The sequence below is a fragment of the Scyliorhinus canicula genome, chromosome 2 (genome assembly GCF_902713615.1).
Source record: "Scyliorhinus canicula chromosome 2, sScyCan1.1, whole genome shotgun sequence".
Lineage (NCBI taxonomy): Eukaryota > Metazoa > Chordata > Chondrichthyes > Carcharhiniformes > Scyliorhinidae > Scyliorhinus > Scyliorhinus canicula.
This window is the reverse complement of record NC_052147.1, coordinates 126606760-126623425: the sequence shown is the minus strand read 5'-3', so window position 1 is coordinate 126623425 and position 16666 is coordinate 126606760. Positions and strand designations below refer to the sequence as shown.

The window sequence follows — 16666 nt, the reverse complement described above, 5'->3', positions numbered from 1 at the left end:
CAGTCATGATTGTATACACGAGTAACTAAATTGTAGAATAACTACTCCCAAAAGACACTCCGTCAGCTGAAAGTAGCTATTTTATGTTGATCCATTTCCCAGTTTATCAATAATCCTGTAAACTCTAATTTCTCCATTCATGAAACAAAATCTATTGTGAAGTGTAACCAGTCATACTATCTACATTTAGTCACCTGCAGGTGGTGATCTGAGAATGGAATTGTTTTCTTTTTAAAGGTATTTCTCTGCAGAAAGAGATATAAGACAACTGCTATTATTTTAGGAATGATTTTGTAAGGACTATGAGTTGAGAAAACAAGGATTGTAAAGTGATTCTTTAACCTGGGCAATCATTCACTTTGATGTGACAATTCTTCTGTTAGTGAGAGTAAGAAATCATGATTTTCGATTTATTTTTTCAGGGGATGTGGGTCCCAGTAGCTGGGCCAGCATTAGTTGCCCTAAATAACCCTTGAACTGAATGGCTTGCTGAGCCATTTCACAGGGGTCAGTTAGAGCCAACCCCATTGCTGTGGGTTTGGAGTCCAGACACGGTAAGGATGGCACATTTCTTTCCCTAAAGGACATTAGTGAACCAGATGGCTATTACAACAATCAATGTTAGTTGTATGGTCAATAGTAAACCCGTGCCTTCAATTCCGAATTTTTATAATTGAATTTGCCTGGGTGCCTGAATTACTAGGCTGCCACTACACCACCATCTCTCCTCAGAAAGCCTGGTTTTGATGGGAAAGATTGATGGTAAAGAGATTGAGATAAAGAAAGAACGTTATTTTGAAAACACCCACAAATTGGATGAATGTACCACCATCAAAGAAGATTCACACCTCCAGAGCAAGATTAACATGGAGGGTCAGGGTGCCCACTTCGGGCCTGTTACTTGAAGAGAGAAAATCTCTCTCTTCAAGTAACCGCTTGACCGCTGGGTTGTATGATGCAAGAGAAAGAGAAGCAATGGTTTTACAGCTGGTCTACCACATGATGGGCAGTTGGTAGTGCAGTGCTGTGCCCAGATTGCAATATTGGCTGAAAATTTACGCCGAGTGTTATCTATATTTAAGCTCAATTTCTTATTTAAATACTGTAATTAAGCACTTATCTACAACAAAGCATCAAACAAAATAAATAAACTCTTGTGAGCTCCTTTTGCTGTACTCAATCTGTTATTATCATGCCAAATAATTGATCACTCTTGCAGATTTTACTTTTGCCTGCATTGATATCCAGAGTGGATAATAATTTCAGCTATCAAAATAGAACTTAAGTGGATGAAATCACAAAATCAGGAAAATCAGGCACATTTATATTCTATTTCAAACCATGAATTGCACTTTATTGAAAAGGTACAAGTGTATGTTATATGGACTAGACCAGCTAGTATTCCGACTATTAAAGTTGCAGAGAATGGCTGCACAAAAACAATGTGACAATTGTCAAGAAGTCATTTACCGAAGGGTATGAAGTAATCGGGCAGTCACCAAGAAATCTACTCTTCCATTCACAATTCAAAGGACAATTACCATCACTGAAGTTGTTTCTTCGAATCCCGGCCCTGGGTCACTGTCCGTGTGGAGTTTGCACATTCTCCCCATGTCTGCGAAGTTTTTACCCCCACAACCCAAAGATGTGCAGGTTAGGAGGATTGGCCACGCTAAATTGCCCCTTAATTGGAAAGAAAAATAATTGGGTACTCTTAATTTATATTTTTTTTAAATTAAAGTTGTTTTGCTGCAGTCAACATCCTGTCTTTTAAAATTCCAAGAGTTTCACTATTAACAATGTCTAGTCAGAGAAATGGTGGGGGGCGATTCTCCGATATGGAGGCCAAGAGTTTGCGCCGTCGTGAAGGCCATCACGTTTCACGACGACGAGAACAGGGCCCACGCATGACCTATTCTGGCTCTAACAGGGTGGTTCACGCCGCTCCAGCCTCTTTACGCGGCACCAAATGGGCGCCGCGCCAACCCGCGCATGTGCAGTTGGGCCAGCTCAGTCCTGCGCATGCGCAGTTGTGCCGCACCATCCTGCGCATGCACGGGGAACTTCCTACGCGCGCCGACCCTGACCCAACAAGTAGGCCCGGGGAGGGAGAGGCCGGCTCGCTGATTGGTGGGCCCCGATCGCGGGCCAGACCCCATCGGAGGCAGCCCCGGTGAAGGAGCCCCCCCCACAGGCCTCCCCCCGAGCGTTCTCGCAGAGTTCCCGCTGGCAGCGACAAGGGGTGAACGACACCGATGGGACTCTGTCGTATCAGGGCTGCCGCTCGGCCCATTCGGGCCGGAGAATCAGCGGCCCCGCCGATTCCAGCAGCCCGTGGCCGGCACCCCACCAAATGCGCCGGCACAAATGGCGCTGATTCTCCCCACCTCGGAGAATCGCGCACTGGCGTCGTGGCGTGGCTGTGGCGATTCTCCAGCCCGGCACGGGACTCGGAGAATCGCCCACGGTCCCTTCATCTCTTCATTGGTCAAGTCAGTGGCACCGACGCATGCACTGATATCCAACCTGCAACGGAATCCTTTTGCACCACACACATTCAGTTTCATTTTGTGCCAGTACATTTTGTTCTCTTCAACTTTTATTATGGCTGATTGATTCTGCAGCCTCTACTGAGAGGGAGGCAAAGACCATCACTGTATTTTAGTTAGGTAGTGAAAAAATATAGGCACTTAGCAAATTTCAGCAGTAAAAGGAAGTATTAATCAGTAAATACCTTTGCTGAAATAGTGCATGTGGAAATTAGTTGACGACAAAAGTAAAAGCAAAATAGTACCAATGCTATAAATACTCACTGTGTTAGGTGTCCATCTTCAGAAAGTTATGAGGGTTATTTCTGGGATGTTGAGAACAACACACCCCATGTGGCTTCCTGTGTTAGCACACGTTGAACTTCCTGGCGTTCGCAAGGAAAACCTCCCTCTTGGAAGCACACCACCGGCTGATAGCAAATGAAGCAGTCCCATTCTAAGGATTTCAAAATATCCCACACACTCTTCTCGACTGGCTACACACTCCACATCCTCGAAACTGATGAACGCACCACGTCTCGATGGCATACCTCCTAGCTGACTGCAAAAGTCACCAACTTTAACCGAGTAACTGACCCAAGCGGTTTCAACCTTTCTTGGAAAATCTGGGCAATGTTCAACTTCTTGAGGCGCGGCCAGTGATATGTGGCCACTTGCTCCACAAGTGGAATATGATGAACAGTTCAAATTGCAACTGTGACCATCCGAGTCAGACCATTGCTCGTATACTGAACTCCTGCCCAGAGAACCCCATTCCTGGCAGTAGCACAACCATTCACCGTGAGTCCGCTGAAGCTGCTGAATGGCTTGTTAACATCGACATTGAACTATAACTTGCTTCTCCAGCCATACAAAGAAAAAAAACCTCTCTGCCAGGATTTTGACATCAATAGTGACTGTCCACTCTGCCAAGGATCTTGTTGACTATCAAATAGTAACTGAGGGGAGCTGGAGAAGGCAGGAAATGCAGTCCAACAATTTAACTATCACAAGGAAAAACCTTCCAGCATTCCAGTCCACATTTAAAGCTTGAATCTTTTTTGCTTGTTTGTAGGCAAACATCGGAAGACGGGGAGAGATGTAGCAATCAAAATAATTGATAAGCTAAGATTCCCAACAAAGCAAGAAAGTCAGCTTCGGAATGAAGTTGCCATTTTACAGGTAAATGGAGAAGAAACTCTAAATATTGACAACAAACATTTAGGAACCTCAGAATGAGCATTGTGTGTGAGTAGGACTGGGACTGGGGAAGAGGCATGGTCATAGTGAGTTAGCACAGCATCCTTTCAGCTTTGAGACCCAGGATAAAACCCAGTCCAGAAGTTGAAAGCGCTCTGTCAATTGGTTGTCAGAATCCAATGTAATCTTGGGTATTCTTGGTCCACTTTTCAATGGCTGTTGTTGTAAAAAAGGAGACGCATTAGTCTGTCTCTCTGCAGAGATCTGGTGCCACCATTGAGACTGATTGTTTCATTCTCTTGAGCTGAAATCATCCTGAATATAAAAATTTTGTAAATATGTACTTTTAATGATTTACTGTTTCATTGGTTCAGTGCGCACACTGCAGGGCGAGATCTTCGGCTGTTCACGGCGGTGGGATCTTCCTATACCGCTGATGGTGCACCCCCACTGCGGGTTTCCCAGGGGCATGGAGTGGATTCAATTTGAAATCCCATTGACAGCCACGGGAGGACCTGGTCCTGTCGTTGACCGACAGCGGGCCACATCCCGCCATGGATAAACACACGGCGGGGAGGACAGAGAATCCCACCAATGATGTAAATCTTGCCAAAGGATTTCACTTCCCCACAAAATAGTCAAACATTTATTTTAAAGGTACTGTTCAATTTCTAATTATTATCAATGGGAAAGGGCACCTTTTTATAGATGCAATCTCTTCACCTAGAACTTGCATCATCCTGGTGTCGTGAATTTGGAATGCATGTTTGAGACTCTAGAAAGAGTGTTTGTTGTCATGGAAAAGCTCCATGGAGACATGCTGGAAATGATCCTGTCAAGCGAGAAAGGACGACTGCCAGAACGCATAACAACGTTTCTTATTACACAGGTACATGACAGTTAAAAGGGCAAGCAGATTAATAATACAATCTTCAAAACTAACATGTAAATAGCATCATTAATAATACTGCTGGTGCACTTTTGCTGTATTCTCTTTAAACAGTTGATAAAACTTGCAACCAGCCTGCAGCTAAAGTGAAGCATCCCTGGTGTAAAAATATCTCTAAATGACGTAGAATAAAATTATAATCATAGAATTCCTACAGTGCAAAACGAGGTCATTCGGCCCATTGAGTCTGCACCGACCATCTGAAAGCGCACCCTTCCTGGGCCCACTCCTTGCACTATCCTCGTAACCTAACCTATACATCCCTGGACATTAAGGGACAATTTAGCACGGCCAATCCACCTAATCTGCACACCTTTGAACTGTGGGAGGAAACCAGAGCACCCAGAGGAAACCCACGCACACACGGGGAGAATGTGCAAACTCCACACAGTCATTCAAGGTCAGAATTGAAACCGGGTCCCTTGAGCTGTGAGTCAGCAGTACTAACCACTGTGCATCCGAACTTAATTTGAAAGCTTGTGCAATATAAAAAGTCAATATATGGGACATAATTTGCAATGCGTTTTGAGCCCTCAGCTATTTTTGTTTAGTTAGAATTAGGGAGAAGTTAAGTCACTTCTGAATTCATATTCTAGCTCTAGTCTTCACCCACAATTACTTTGTTGAAATCAATTTGGATCTTGGACACCACCTGTGCCCACCCTAGATCTAATCTTCGGAGCTTGATTCAGAGAAGTGAAGAATTTCAGCCTTGCTCAAATCACTTTGCAGCACGCTCGGCACATATTCATCAAGTTATTTCTGGTTGTCTCATTTGAGTTTCCTTCCAGCTAGTCATGACATATCCTTCCCATTGCTGTCTTTCACCTTTGGTCTAAGCCGTATCACAGATGTGAAGGCTGATCTTTTCTTTCCATTAATGTAAACTCTCGCCTATTATCGAAAGATGGTGATTCTTCTTTGCCAGCTCCTTGATTCTGTTTGCCATACATCTCAGTTGAAACAACTGAATTAACCCTTAAACTGCTGGCAGCTCCAAAAAATCTCCCTTTCCTCTTTGACAAAAATAGTTTCCTATGTTTTGAACTTGTTGACTTTGAAGGAACGATTAGAGGAATCAAGACAGGATAAGTGGGGTGAGCAGAGGGAATGTCGGCGCGCTGATTCCAGGTGGCATTTAGGCCTTTGAGAGATTCGGTTGGGAAATCACTCGAGGAAATTAAGGGTACAGAATTAGTGTAAGGATCACAAACTGGATTAAAAATTATATTTTAAATTCAAAATTTACAAAAAGACTGTGTAGGAGTCGGGCCAGTCTTTTCAAAGTGGTTGGCGTTCCTCAGGATTCATTTTGATTCACGGTGTTTATCGATAGCTTGGATTAGGGTTTAGAGAGAGTGATGTCAAAATTTAGACATGATACTAAATTAGCTCTGCAGGGGATGATTTTTAACTCAATTAATTGAGAACCAGATTTAAACATTGGTTCACTGAAATCCCAAAATATGAAGACTAACCTTATTATATCACATGTCTGTCAGATTTGCAATTAATGATTTCTTGCATATGGAAAAATTAGACTCCTTTCTGCACCATACTCCCACAGCAGCCAGGTACATAGAGATGTAAAAATCAAAGTGCTCTACACTTCATAGAATGTCTTATTACGTTAACTCAGATTTCCATGTTCTCCATAGTTTATCCTTCCTTTAATGTTTACAGAGAAATTCTGAGAGCAGAATAAGTCTGATTGTGCCTATTCCCCATCATGCATTAAATAAACAGGATACAATGTTCCTTAGATAGTGTTTTTATTCATTGGATTTTTTTTAAAAACAGATACTTGTTGCTTTGCGGCATCTCCATTTTAAGAATATAGTTCACTGTGACTTGAAACCCGAGAATGTGTTGCTGGCGTCAGCGGATCCCTTGCCACAGGTTAGAGTGAATATATTATCTTAGTGGTTGAACAGAGATCCTGTGGTTTTCTATCTTTACATTTCTGTCCAATGTATTTTTTTTGTAGATTGTTGCACCTAATCATTTTAATTCTCATCACACCTGGTGCTTTTCTAAATATAGGTCAAGCTTTGTGACTTTGGATTTGCACGTATAATTGGGGAGAAGTCTTTCAGGCGTTCTGTGGTGGGAACGCCAGCATATTTGGCTCCAGAAGTACTTCGGAACAAAGGTTATAACCGATCGTTAGATATGTGGTCTGTAGGCGTTATCGTCTATGTCAGCCTTAGTGGAACCTTTCCATTTAATGAGGATGAAGACATTCATGATCAAATCCAGAATGCTGCTTTCATGTATCCACCTAATCCCTGGAAGGAGATCTCCCTTGAAGGTAAATATATTAAACAGACTCGTTAAAACAGCAATGGGTTATAAGAAGCAAGATAAAAGTATTTCAATGGGTCTCATTTTATTTCAAAGTTCAAAGGGAGATCCGACCTCTTTCTCTGAAGGAGAATATTATTGTTGTGGTACTGCTCACCTTTAATTCTTTTGCAGAATAAAAATTATACCACGGAAAAATCACGTCTTTAATATCTTTTGTAGGTATGAGTGCAACATTCGACAGGCATACATTCTGAATATTTACTCCTCAGCAATATGGATTGATATAATGTGATGTCTTCACATCTTCATGGAAGTGAAAATTGGAATTACCTTGCTCCCTAATCTCCATTCAGTAATACTCTGGTTCATCGACTTTGTGTTCAGAGATTTTCCAAAAGCAAATATAAATAGTGGCCCAGAATTTAATTCCCACGTGGAGTAGCGGGAACTCGCAGCAATTGTGTTGGGATACAGTTGGGCCTTCCCACCACGGATTCAGGTTGGAGTGGCCACAGACGGCTGCTGAGTTCCAAGGCAGGTTGTTTAAAAGACCTCAATTCTCTGGGACTTTGGCCTCGTTTTGTTAAATATTAGTCCCGCTACCTCTCACTCCTTACACCCCCTCACCGCCCACCCACTCCTGATACCACATCCATGCCACCTCTTGCAACCCAAATACTCTCACCATCTCCATGGACCCTTCATACCTTGCATACTAACTTAATGGCCATCTATGCCAACTCAACCCACCACCCAACTCACCTTTGCTCTTCCACCCGCCATACTAACTCACCCCCAGGATCCAGCATAGGGCCACCTCAAGGGCCATGTTGAAATGATATAAAATAAAGTTCTAAATATCCACCTTTTCTATAGTAACAAAGCATTCCTGCTTACGAAAGTTCATTCAAAACATTCTAATTCTTTCAAGTACTTAATCTCCAACAAAACCAAACCAATTTGTGTTCAGGCAGTGCAAAGTGGCAGACCAAGTTGAAAAAAGGCAGTAAGGAAAAGGGGGCACATCATTCAGGGAATGCCCTGTGTGCACCACACTGCCCCTTTTGATCCTCGCTACTCCCTACAGAACCTGGCACCCACCGTCTCTTCCTGCAAGAATCGATGCTGCTGAATTATTTAGCCTTGATATTTACTTTTCATCCATGTTTTCACTTTCCAATGGGAGTCACGAGACAGAATCTGTGCAATTTCTCAACATTGATAAACTATAGCTGAGTACAGCTAACACAGTTGAAACCGTTACTACAAATACTTAGAGTGTGATTCCATGTTGCTCAATGTGCAGTAGTTCGACCTCTAACATCGTAGGTGCCATCAACCAGAAGTGTTTACAAAATGTCTAATTGCATTCACTTGCACAATAATAGTCCAGATCTACTGGTCTCCAGATGGTCAGAAACTGGTTATACCCCGGAATATGTATTCAGGGACCCTTTGGAAGTCCCTACGCAAGGACTTCACGGGAATTGCTTGAGAAATTTTAACTTCCGTTAGGCAATTTCCCTGCTTCTCAGACTCTCCGAAAATGTTTCCGACTTCAAGTTACAGTCAGAGGCTTTGGGTGGTTCTGACTCACTTGGATAGTTCCTCAGGAAATACTACACTAGCCACTGACCTCCACTGCCACGCACCACCCCTCCCCCAACCCCATACCTCTGACCCCACCCCCCCCCCCACACAGCCCCGTCCTGACCCTATGACTCACCTTGGACCTTGCGACTCCACCAACTATTTGACTCCATACAACCTGTTCACTTTCCGACTCAACCCCGACCCTCCAACTCACCCCTAACCTTCCGACTCGCCCCCCAACTCTCTGAGTCACCCCCTGACCATCAGACTCACGCCTTGGCCTCTGACTTCATCCTTATCTGACATGGCATGATCTCACCGGCCTGCCATGCTATCCACACTGCCAACCCCCCACATTGCCACCCACATTACCTCTACCTACTCTGCAACCCCACCCACACTGCCACTCTATCCAGCTGCTATCCAATCCACAATTTACCTCACTCTAATACATTGAAAATCTGTTTAAGTATTTCAAAGCCTTCCACTGTGTTAGTGAATGACGACTTACCAAAATACGGCAGCAGGTGCCATACAAAGCAAGGCGTAGCTTGGTGTCCCTGACAATCCTGCACTATGGGGAAGGATTTGCAGAAAAGTTATGCATCACGTTTCTAAAGAGGCCCGATTTCGAAGTCAGAGCCAGAAACGTGGAGATCTGGCATTGGGTAAGAAAATAGGAGCAGAGTGCCATTCCGCCAATGATTGCCACTCCCTGGAAGATTTGGCCCAAACTTGTGCACCTCAACATTTTTCATTGATGTCAGAGTTACCGTATGAATTTTTTTGCTTCATAATACCTGTGTGTAACATGAAAACAAACTACTGCAATAAGTAACAATCATACTGGTAAATGGAATTGCTTGTGTCTGCCAAAGCATTTGTAAATGCTTTTATAATTCACATCAAATGTGTATTTTATTTGTGATTGTTCATTCAGCTGAATGATGATGATGGATAGCTTTTGAAATCTGTAGCCCCAGGGTCAAGTTCACAGAGCCACCACTTGACCCTCGAGATAAGCTTCATTTTGTTCGCATGTGTTTGCTGTTTTCATTGAATTACTTTATCGTCTAAATTCTATTTCTGCATAAAAAAGTGCACACCAATTGATTTTGTTTTACATTCCAGCTGTTGACGTCATCAATAATCTATTGCAAGTAAAAATGAGGAAACGTTTTAGTGTGGACAAATCTCTAAGTCATCCCTGGTTGCAGGTCAGATTACTTTTTTTTCTGCAATTATTTTCTGCACAATCTGTCTTTTCTTAAGCCAATCTTGGAAGGTACTTTTACATTATTAATCAATGATCTCTCACAGCTTAGTATACAAATTCAGGAGTGGAATCGTTTGTCAATGTTTCCTATGATCATTAAATTGCTCTCAATCCATTTTTTGTTAATCCCTTCAAGCCATTCCTGGGAACAAGGCCTTGCAGACGGAACTGCATGTTGCTTGGTCCCAGTCACTTCTCATTTTATACCTTGAAATTGGCTCGGATGTTATCAACACTCCTTATAATGGAATAAGAGTGAGTACATAGATTTCCAGATGTGTATATCGAGGGTCAGTCCAATCTTGTATCCTATCAGGGTATTACTGTTCCGGTTGTCATCTTTGCTATATGAGTATTTGGACTGTAACTAGTTTTTTAATACCATTTACATTAGTCGATTTTAATGCAGTTGTTACAAGCTTGTATTTGCTTTTGATAACCTAATAGGTTTAGTGGCATCAGTCCCTCACATAACCTGTTCCCCGTTCTTTGATATTGTGGAGTGGCCCCACAGGGGGTAACACTTATCTTGGCAGACAATAGACGGAAGAGAATCATCACCTGTTTGCCACTGCGCCTGATTCTATGTCCCATTGATTTCAATACAGAACGAATTGGTGAAGGGCAAAACAGGCTGGGAACCATAGAATCCCCACAGTGCAGAAGGAGGCCATTTGGCCCATCAAATCTGCACCAACCCTCTGAAAGAGCACCATATCTAGGCCCACTCCTCCGCCCTATCCCCAGTGAAAAAAACCTGTGGATTTACTATTTTTCACAGCCCAAGTCAAAGGTCGGAGGCGGGATTTGCCGTTGGCTTTCGGCAAAATTGGGAAACCTGATTGGGCAGAGAATAGGTTTCGACGGCAAATTTGTGGCAGACGCCGATTTGAAACCAAATCGCAATTATCCTTCACCTCGACAACGGCATCTGCGGTCCAGAACGCATGTAACAGTAGACACCATTTGCATATCATTAGCGGGCCCAACCCAGTATTCTCTGGGGCCTCCGCATTGCTCTGCTTCCGATGGAGCAAGTTTCCGATGGCACGATTCATTTGCGCTTTTAAAAATCGTGAAGCCAATGTCATGGCTGATGAGAGAGAGAGAGAAGGTAGGACACAGAGAGGCACGACTGCGGGCTGGCTGGAGAGGGGTGGGAGGCCCTGCCAGGGCCGGGCAGGAGGGGTGAGTGACGAGGGAATGGGCTGGAGTGACTCCCCACACTCCCCAAAAGACTGGAGCGGAGTCCAGGCACGGACCACCATTGCAGCGGGTTGCAAGGCAGCCATCTTGCTGTGCACCTCACAGATCGCCCACCTTGGCACCTGGTTCTGCAGAGTGACACCGGCTTTATGGGTGCCCCCACACCCCATCCCCCGCCATACAATTCCCCTCCGACATGGTCACCACCCGCCAGCATGGCATCAGGCGACCCACCGAGGGCAACGCCCACTGTAGCCACTACAGGGGCACCGGGCATGGGCCTCGGAGTGTACCGCTGGCAAGGGCAGTGCCAGCTAATGGTACCACTGGCATCAGGGACAGGCACCAGGGCCAGAGGCCCCCATGGTGCCGGGCACCGACGAGGCATGGGGTGCGGGGATGGGGAGGCGAGGACATGCGAGGACAGAGCCCGGAGTGTCAACCAGGGCCAACATGTGGACCTGGTAAGGCACCGGGGTTCGCACCATGCTAACAAGTCGGCCTTTATCCCCCTGCAGACAATGGAAAAAGGAGTTCAACCAGCAATGGTGACCTTCCAGCTGGTCGCCACAGTCCTGGCAGATGCCCTGTAGTGGTACAAACTGGCGCTGCTCGAGGAGGAGGAAGCTGCAGCAACAGAGCCAGCCCCAGAGGAACAAGAGGCAGCGACCCAGGATGGAGAGCGAGCCGCCCAACATACCGAGGAGGTGCCAAGGATGCGCCGCATGATGCCTCGTGTGTACCGGCAGCGCCTGTCATTCGAGGACCTGCCGGTCCGGGCATGCCGAAGACTCTAGCTTAGCAGGGAGACAGTGCAACATATCTGCAAGGTCATGGCACACCTGGCACCGCGGGGGTGTGGGAGAGGACACCCGCTCCCGTTGACCATCAAGGTGATGGTCGCCCTGAACTTTTACGCGACTGGGTCTTTCCAGGCACTGAGTGGGGACCTGTCTGGGATCTCACGGACCTCGCTGCATGGGTCCATCTGTGCCGTCACAGAGGCTCTGTATACCCAGTCGGCTCAATGCATCCACTTCAATATGGACCGAGCCCACAAGGATGCCCGGGCAGCTGGGTTTGCTGCCAACACCGACATGCCCCAGGTGCAGGGGGTGATCAACAGGATGCATGTCACCCTATGGGCCCCTGCAGGTGACAGGCCGCTCTACACAAACCAAAAGGGGTTCCACTCGATGAACGTGGAGCTAATATGTGACCATCAGCTGCGCATCAAACATGTCTGAGGGTAATCCCCAGGCACTGTGCACAACTTTTCATCCTGGTACACTCGACGATTCCTGACATGTTCCAGATGCACCCCACCCCGGCTGGGGGCGTTGGCTCATGCGTGACAGGTTATCTATGGCGGTCATGACTGATGACGCCTATTAAGAGTCCACAGACTGTCGTGGAGACCCACGACAACGTCGCCCATGCAGCGACCAGGAGCGTGATCGAGCGGTGCTTCGGCCTCCTGAAGATGCGGTGACCACCTTCCGATCGTCTGCCCCCTCGGGTGTTCCTACCTCCACCTGCTGTACCAGATCAGCTGTGTGGTGTACACCAGAGAGTGTCTGAGGAGTCTCTTCACTAAAGTGCTCAACCGAGGTGAGTGTCTCTGGGATGGTGGAGATGTTGGAGACAGCTGTGACAGAAAATCAGTGTGATCCTCAGCCTCATGCTCCAGGGGGGTCATATCATACAATCATAGAATTTACAGGGCAGAAGGAGGCCATTCTGGCCATCGAATCTGCACTGGCCCTTGGAAAGAGCATCCGTCCCACGCCTCCACGCTATCCCAATTATCTAGTAACCCAACCTAATCTTTTTTGTTTTGGTCACCAAGCACAATTTAGCCTGGCCAATCCACCTAACCTGCACATCTTTGGACTGTGGGAGGAAACCGGAGCACCCGGAGGAAACCCACGCAGGCATGGGGAGAAAGTGCAAAATCCACACAGACTGTCACCCAGGGCCGGAATTGAACTGGAGCTGTGAGGCAGCTGTGCTAATCACCGTGCCACCATGACCTGAGGCTCGGGTCGAGTGCTGGCGTCCAAGCTGCTCCCGTCGTCAGTGCTCGGTTCGCGGGGGGGGGGGGGGGGGTCATCCATCTGTGGCACTGGCTTTAACCCAGCCCATCTCCAGCAGGTTCTGCAAGCCACAAGACAAGATGCATGGTTAGACCATAGGCCGGGGGGAAATGGGGGCGGTCCCATTCCAGTTTTCTCCCACTCCCGGCAGTTATGTGCGGCCTTCTCCTGGGGGAGGGGCAGGAACAGCAAATGACAGTATTAGACTGTCCGATGCATGCAACCCAGGGGTGGGAATTTTGTGGCCTCAGTGGCCAGGGCACCCAGCCATGGCAGCTGGTATGGGTACCAGCACGTGGTGCAGGGTGGGTGTTCGGCCGCCCTCCGGGTTGTCGGGGGTGGTAGGGTTACGGGGTGCGGGACGGGGTTAGTGCCGGTGGCAGAGTGCTGCCTACTCACCCTGGCCACTCTGAGGAGGTTGTGCAGTGTTTTCCGACACTGCTGTCTGGTCCGGGCAGTGTTGCTGACGGTGTTGACCGCCTCTGCCACCTGCGCCCAAGCATGACGAATGGCGGCGGCTGGCAACCTCCTTCCTGGGCTGGTGTACGGGGCCAAACACCTCTCCTCCACCGCATCCCGGAGGGTCTCCAGCTCGGCGTCATTGAAACAGGGTGCCGCTCACCTCGCTGCCATCTTGTGGGCTGGGGTGGTGTGTGTGGAGAGTGAATTGTGTATATGCGGATGCATATTGAGCCTCTTGAGTGTCATTCGCGAATCCCGCACCATTTCCCATTGGAATGGATTGTGTTCCACGTGGCGCCAGTGCTAGCCCCTTAACAGTAGCGAAATCGGTCCAGGTGTGACGGCAGTTTTGCTGTCGTAGAACTTCACGAATCCTGCGTCGGCGGCGTCTCAGAAATGGAGAATCCAGCTCCATAGTTTCACTGCCCAACGTCAACTTTTGTGACAGTGTGACATCGGAGGGGCAACAATCCCTGCACCAGGACTTCCGGCCCCACCATGGCCGTTTTTCCCGCAGCAATCCATTCAAATCCCCATGGACTTTGGCAGGACCTGATGATCATGCCAGCAGGAGGGAGCAGATGATCCCACCCCTTGGCATACATACAGGACATTGAACCATTCACAGCATTCACCCAGCAGATTGTTCACCCTGCAGTAATGTGAGGCTGGAATGATTCATTAGGCAGTTTTATTTTTCCTGTAGCAAGTGAGCATCCAGACCTGGTTGTGATTAGATTCAATGAAATCAGCACAACCTGCCTATCTATAGTAATACAAAATAATGAACTTGCAGTGCTTCTCATATTTGATGGTATGCTTGACTTCAGCAAAATCATTTTTATCTACCCCCCTACAGCTCACCATATCAGTCTGGGCTAATGATTGTTTAAAAATTGGCCAGCATGCATATTTATCCCTATTTTAAACCCATCTGTTCACAACCAGAGAGGTTGGTCTATGTCAGAGAGCCTCTGCGAAGTACAGGACCTGAGATTTGCCAACATAATGGGTGCGCCTTGTTCATTAATTAATGCGACAGGCTAACAAATTGATTCATGGCTTGTAACTTCCTTATTAGTGTTGAGCGTTTATACATGTGTTTAAACTGCAAATAAAATTAAAGGAAGATATATATTTTTTTTAAACTTTGGTTTAAAAATACGGAGGCTGGGGATTGAGGGTGATTTAGAGATGTGGATCAGAAATTGGCTAGTTGAAAGAAGACAGAGAGTGGTAGTTGATGGGAAATGTTCAGAATGGAGTTCAGTTACGAGTGGCGTACCACAAGGATCTGTTCTGGGGCCGTTGCTGTTTGTCATTTTTATAAATGACCTAGAGGAGGGCGCAGAAGGATGGGTGAGTAAATTTGCAGATGACACTAAAGTCGGTGGAGTTGTAGACAGTGCGGAAGGATGTTGCAGGTTACAGAGGGACATAGATAAGCTGCAGAGCTGGGCTGAGAGGTGGCAAATGGAGTTTAATGTGGAGAAGTGTGAGGTGATTCACTTTGGAAAGAATAACAGAAATGCGGAATATTTGGCTAATGGTAAAATTCTTGGTAGTGTGGATGAGCAGAGGGATCTCGGTGTCCATGTACATAGATCCCTGAAAGTTGCCACCCAGGTTGATAGGGTTGTGAAGAAGGCCTATGGTGTGTTGGCCTTTATTGGTAGAGGGATTGAGTTCCGGAGCCATGAGGTCATGTTGCAGTTGTACAAAACTCTAGTACGGCCGCATTTGGAGTATTGCGTACAGTTCTGGTCGCCTCATTATAGGAAGGATGTGGAAGCTTTGGAACGGGTGCAGAGGAGATTTACCAGGATGTTGCCTGGTATGGAGGGAAAATCTTATGAGGAAAGGCTGATGGACTTGAGGTTGTTTTCGTTAGAGAGAAGAAGGTTAAGAGGTGACTTAATAGAGGCATACAAAATGATCAGAGGGTTAGATAGGGTGGACAGCGAGAGCCTTCTACCGCGGATGGAGGTGGCTAGCACGAGGGGACATAGCCTTAAATTGAGGGGTAATAGATATAGGACAGAGGTCAGAGGTGGGTTTTTTACGCAAAGAGTGGTGAGGCCGTGGAATACCCTACCTGCAACAGTAGTGAACTCGCCAACATTGAGGGCATTTAAAAATTTATTAGATAAGCATATGGATGATAAGGGCATAGTGTAGGTAAGATGGCCTTTAGATTTTTTCCATGTCGGTGCAACATCGAGGGCCGAAGGGCCTGTACTGCGCTGTATCGTTCTATGTTCTATGTTTGTCATGAGGCTGTTAATTCCATTAAAAGGGTACTTTACTGTAAAGCTTACTCCCACAGTCCAAGGTTGTACAGGTTAGGTGGATTAGCCTTGCTAAATTGCCCCTGAGTGTCCAAAGGTTAGGTGGAGTTATGGGGATAGGGCGGGGGTATGGACCTGGGTAGGGTGCTCTTTCGAAGTGCCAGTGCAGACTTTGTGGGCCGAATGGCTTTCTGCTGCACTGCAGTGATTCTATAAACGCTAATCAAAAAACAATCAGGTGTTATAAGGACAGTGACAGCCAATAGCCCGGGTGTTTTTAAAATCTTATGACCATAATCTAAATTAAAACATCCGACCATTTTTAAGCATGCCACACGCAAAATCATACAATAAAATAGTGCAGATTTAAATAGTTTCACAGATTTCAAACAAATAACCAAACCCATGTTCACTTATAAATAATCACCTTTAATCATAAAAAAAATAAAAATTTCTTTAAAAGAATCAACAACAATAGTAATGCCTATTTAAAAGAAAGAGCAAAAGAAACCATTAAAAATAAAAGTCTACATACTTTGAAACACTTGTTAAAATAGTAGCCTGTTATTTTCTATCTCAATCTCTTGTTTAAATGCCTGTCCTCAATGGGCGTTCTCAAGCCGGCCATGTCATATGGGGCAGGGCTGCACTCCTGCGTCACGCTGGAGTCTGCACAGGCCGGGGCACTGGAGGCCTCAGGCTGTCGAAGAGAAAGAAAAGTTCTTCCTACATCGGAGCGCAGGTAAGTGCGCACATTTCTA

At 46.2% G+C, this 16666-nt stretch overlaps 1 protein-coding gene and 1 long non-coding RNA gene across 2 annotated transcripts in view; one reads left to right on the top strand and one right to left on the bottom strand.

The window, feature by feature from the left end:
* The window catches only part of prkd1 (protein kinase D1), a 419619-nt gene that overhangs the window by 399952 nt on the left and 3001 nt on the right, over window positions 1-16666 (top strand). The window contains exons 13-17 of the mRNA XM_038786278.1: window positions 3604-3710; window positions 4456-4617; window positions 6478-6576; window positions 6721-6988; window positions 9709-9794. Of these exons, the coding sequence (XP_038642206.1) occupies window positions 3604-3710; window positions 4456-4617; window positions 6478-6576; window positions 6721-6988; window positions 9709-9794 (722 nt within the window). The remainder of the gene's footprint in view (window positions 1-3603; window positions 3711-4455; window positions 4618-6477; window positions 6577-6720; window positions 6989-9708; window positions 9795-16666) is intronic.
* The window catches only part of LOC119958022, a 48202-nt gene continuing 38438 nt past the window's right edge, over window positions 6903-16666 (bottom strand). The window contains exon 3 of the long non-coding RNA XR_005458957.1: window positions 6903-6981. This is a non-coding gene — a long non-coding RNA (uncharacterized LOC119958022). The remainder of the gene's footprint in view (window positions 6982-16666) is intronic.